Source organism: Eucalyptus grandis, chromosome 10 (genome assembly GCF_016545825.1).
Source record: "Eucalyptus grandis isolate ANBG69807.140 chromosome 10, ASM1654582v1, whole genome shotgun sequence".
Taxonomy (NCBI): domain Eukaryota; kingdom Viridiplantae; phylum Streptophyta; class Magnoliopsida; order Myrtales; family Myrtaceae; genus Eucalyptus; species Eucalyptus grandis.
Genome location: NC_052621.1, coordinates 22,848,403 through 22,850,095, shown reverse-complemented (window position 1 = coordinate 22,850,095; position 1,693 = coordinate 22,848,403). Strand labels below are relative to the sequence as shown.

The window sequence follows — 1,693 nt, the reverse complement described above, 5'->3', positions numbered from 1 at the left end:
AAATCAAATATAGAGTTGAAAATAGGAATAAATATAACCAAAAATTACTGAAATTTTTGTTATTCCGAATTGTATTATTTTATATAAGAACTCAAATACTAATCTTATTTAAGTTTTATTTTAATTTTATTAATTTAAGAAGTTTGTCATTTAAGAAAAATAATTTTTATACTGTGGATATAAATTTTTTTTATCTATTTTTATTCCATCTCCCATGGAATATTTTTGTTTGGGCAATGTCTTTCTTATAGGGCTTTAATGGCTTCTCGTTGATTAATTTTTTTGCAACGATCCTTTCCACAAGAAAAAAACTCGACTCACCTAAACTCGTTTACCATCTCCTTCCGTATCCTTGTCACTGTCAGGAACAGCTCATCCACCCCATCCCTTAGATGGCATAACCCCTTCAATAGTTGCTCAGTGGCCTTCTCCAGCCCAACCGCTGCCTCCCTTAGTCTCCCCACGACCTCTCCATCGCCTCCTAATGCCACCACCTCGTCAATCGCCTCCAACACATGCCTCCCACGTGCCTCCACATCATTAAGCTCTTCCAAGACCCATGTCTTCTTGTCCGTTTCCTTGCCATGTCTCGACTCCACAACAATTGTCGACTCGATTGCACGGATAGAGTCGCCCCAAGGGAACTCCTCTGGGACGTATATGCAGGCAATCGCCCTAGAGGAGGAGCACAGGGCCGAATATATGACTCCGGTAATGAATGCCGTCAAGAAATTGACAGCTTGGACCGCACGGAGAACGACCCTGTCGATCGGCAAGTCCTTCCTTCGCATAGCCGACGTTACAATGCTTGTGGCCAAGTCTCTAATCAGCTCCTCGATGTCGGCCATGTCCTTGCGTTCCAAGTCTGCGAGTAAATCCCTTGCTTGTTGAATGTCCTCCTTAGAGGGGTTGCCCCCTGAGCCAAGGAGGTTCATCATCATCCTCCTGTCCAGGTGGTGGAGACACAGTCGCTCAATCTTAAAGGACATGCAGTTACAGACATCCAAGACATTGAGGCTATTGTCTAGATACCATGATAAGAGGCTGTCGCCACCATCCGACTTCAGCTCGTAGATCAAGGATCTCACGGCGGAGTGAGCGGTGGTGAGCACGTTGACAGCAGAGAAGAGCCAGGGCAAGCTGGCAGAGGCGGGGCTCAGGCCACAGAGGGAAGAGAAGATGGACTCATCGAAGGAACTAGAGATAGATTCCAACTCCTCGACAGTGAGCTTCGCTCCCTTTTTGTCGTCAGGATGGGAGAGGCGCGTATACATTTTCCTGAAGAATATGTAAAGGACATAATATATTTTATGTTTTTCTCTCGGGAAAACTGAGATGTGAAAGTGGTGGAAATTTTTGATGGGTAGGGATTGTGAGCTCATGCGGCATTATATATAGGGCATGGATTCTCTTAGGAAGGCAAGAAGAATGTAATATGTAAAGAAAATTTCATTAGAGAATTCTTGGAAGGTAATTTAAAGACATGTCTTAAATAAGGTGATTTTCTAGATTCTAGGTTTCCAAGTAAAAATGTAATATGGAAAGAAAAATTCATAAGAGAATTTTTGGAAAATAATTAAAGACACCCTAGTAAGGTGTTTCTCTGGATACTAGGAATGAAAGAAAATTTTAATATGCAAAGAAAATTTTCATAAGAGAATTCATGGAAAGTAATTAAAAGACACCCCAATAA

General features: G+C 41.9%; 1 protein-coding gene across 1 annotated transcript; it reads right to left on the bottom strand.

Annotated features, from left to right (window-relative positions):
- Positions 1-317: 317 nt before the first annotated feature.
- Positions 318-1,274, bottom strand: LOC120288767 (UPF0496 protein 4-like). The gene has a single exon (XM_039302910.1). It carries the CDS (start codon positions 1,272-1,274, stop codon positions 318-320), a length of 957 nt encoding a protein of 318 aa, XP_039158844.1.
- Between the last annotated feature and the right edge of the window lie 419 nt (positions 1,275-1,693).

Bases quoted from the DNA above. Each gene is read 5' to 3' on its own strand.
- LOC120288767 (XM_039302910.1), bottom strand. From the start codon at position 1,274: ATGTATACGCGCCTCTCCCATCCTGACGACAAAAAGGGAGCGAAGCTC.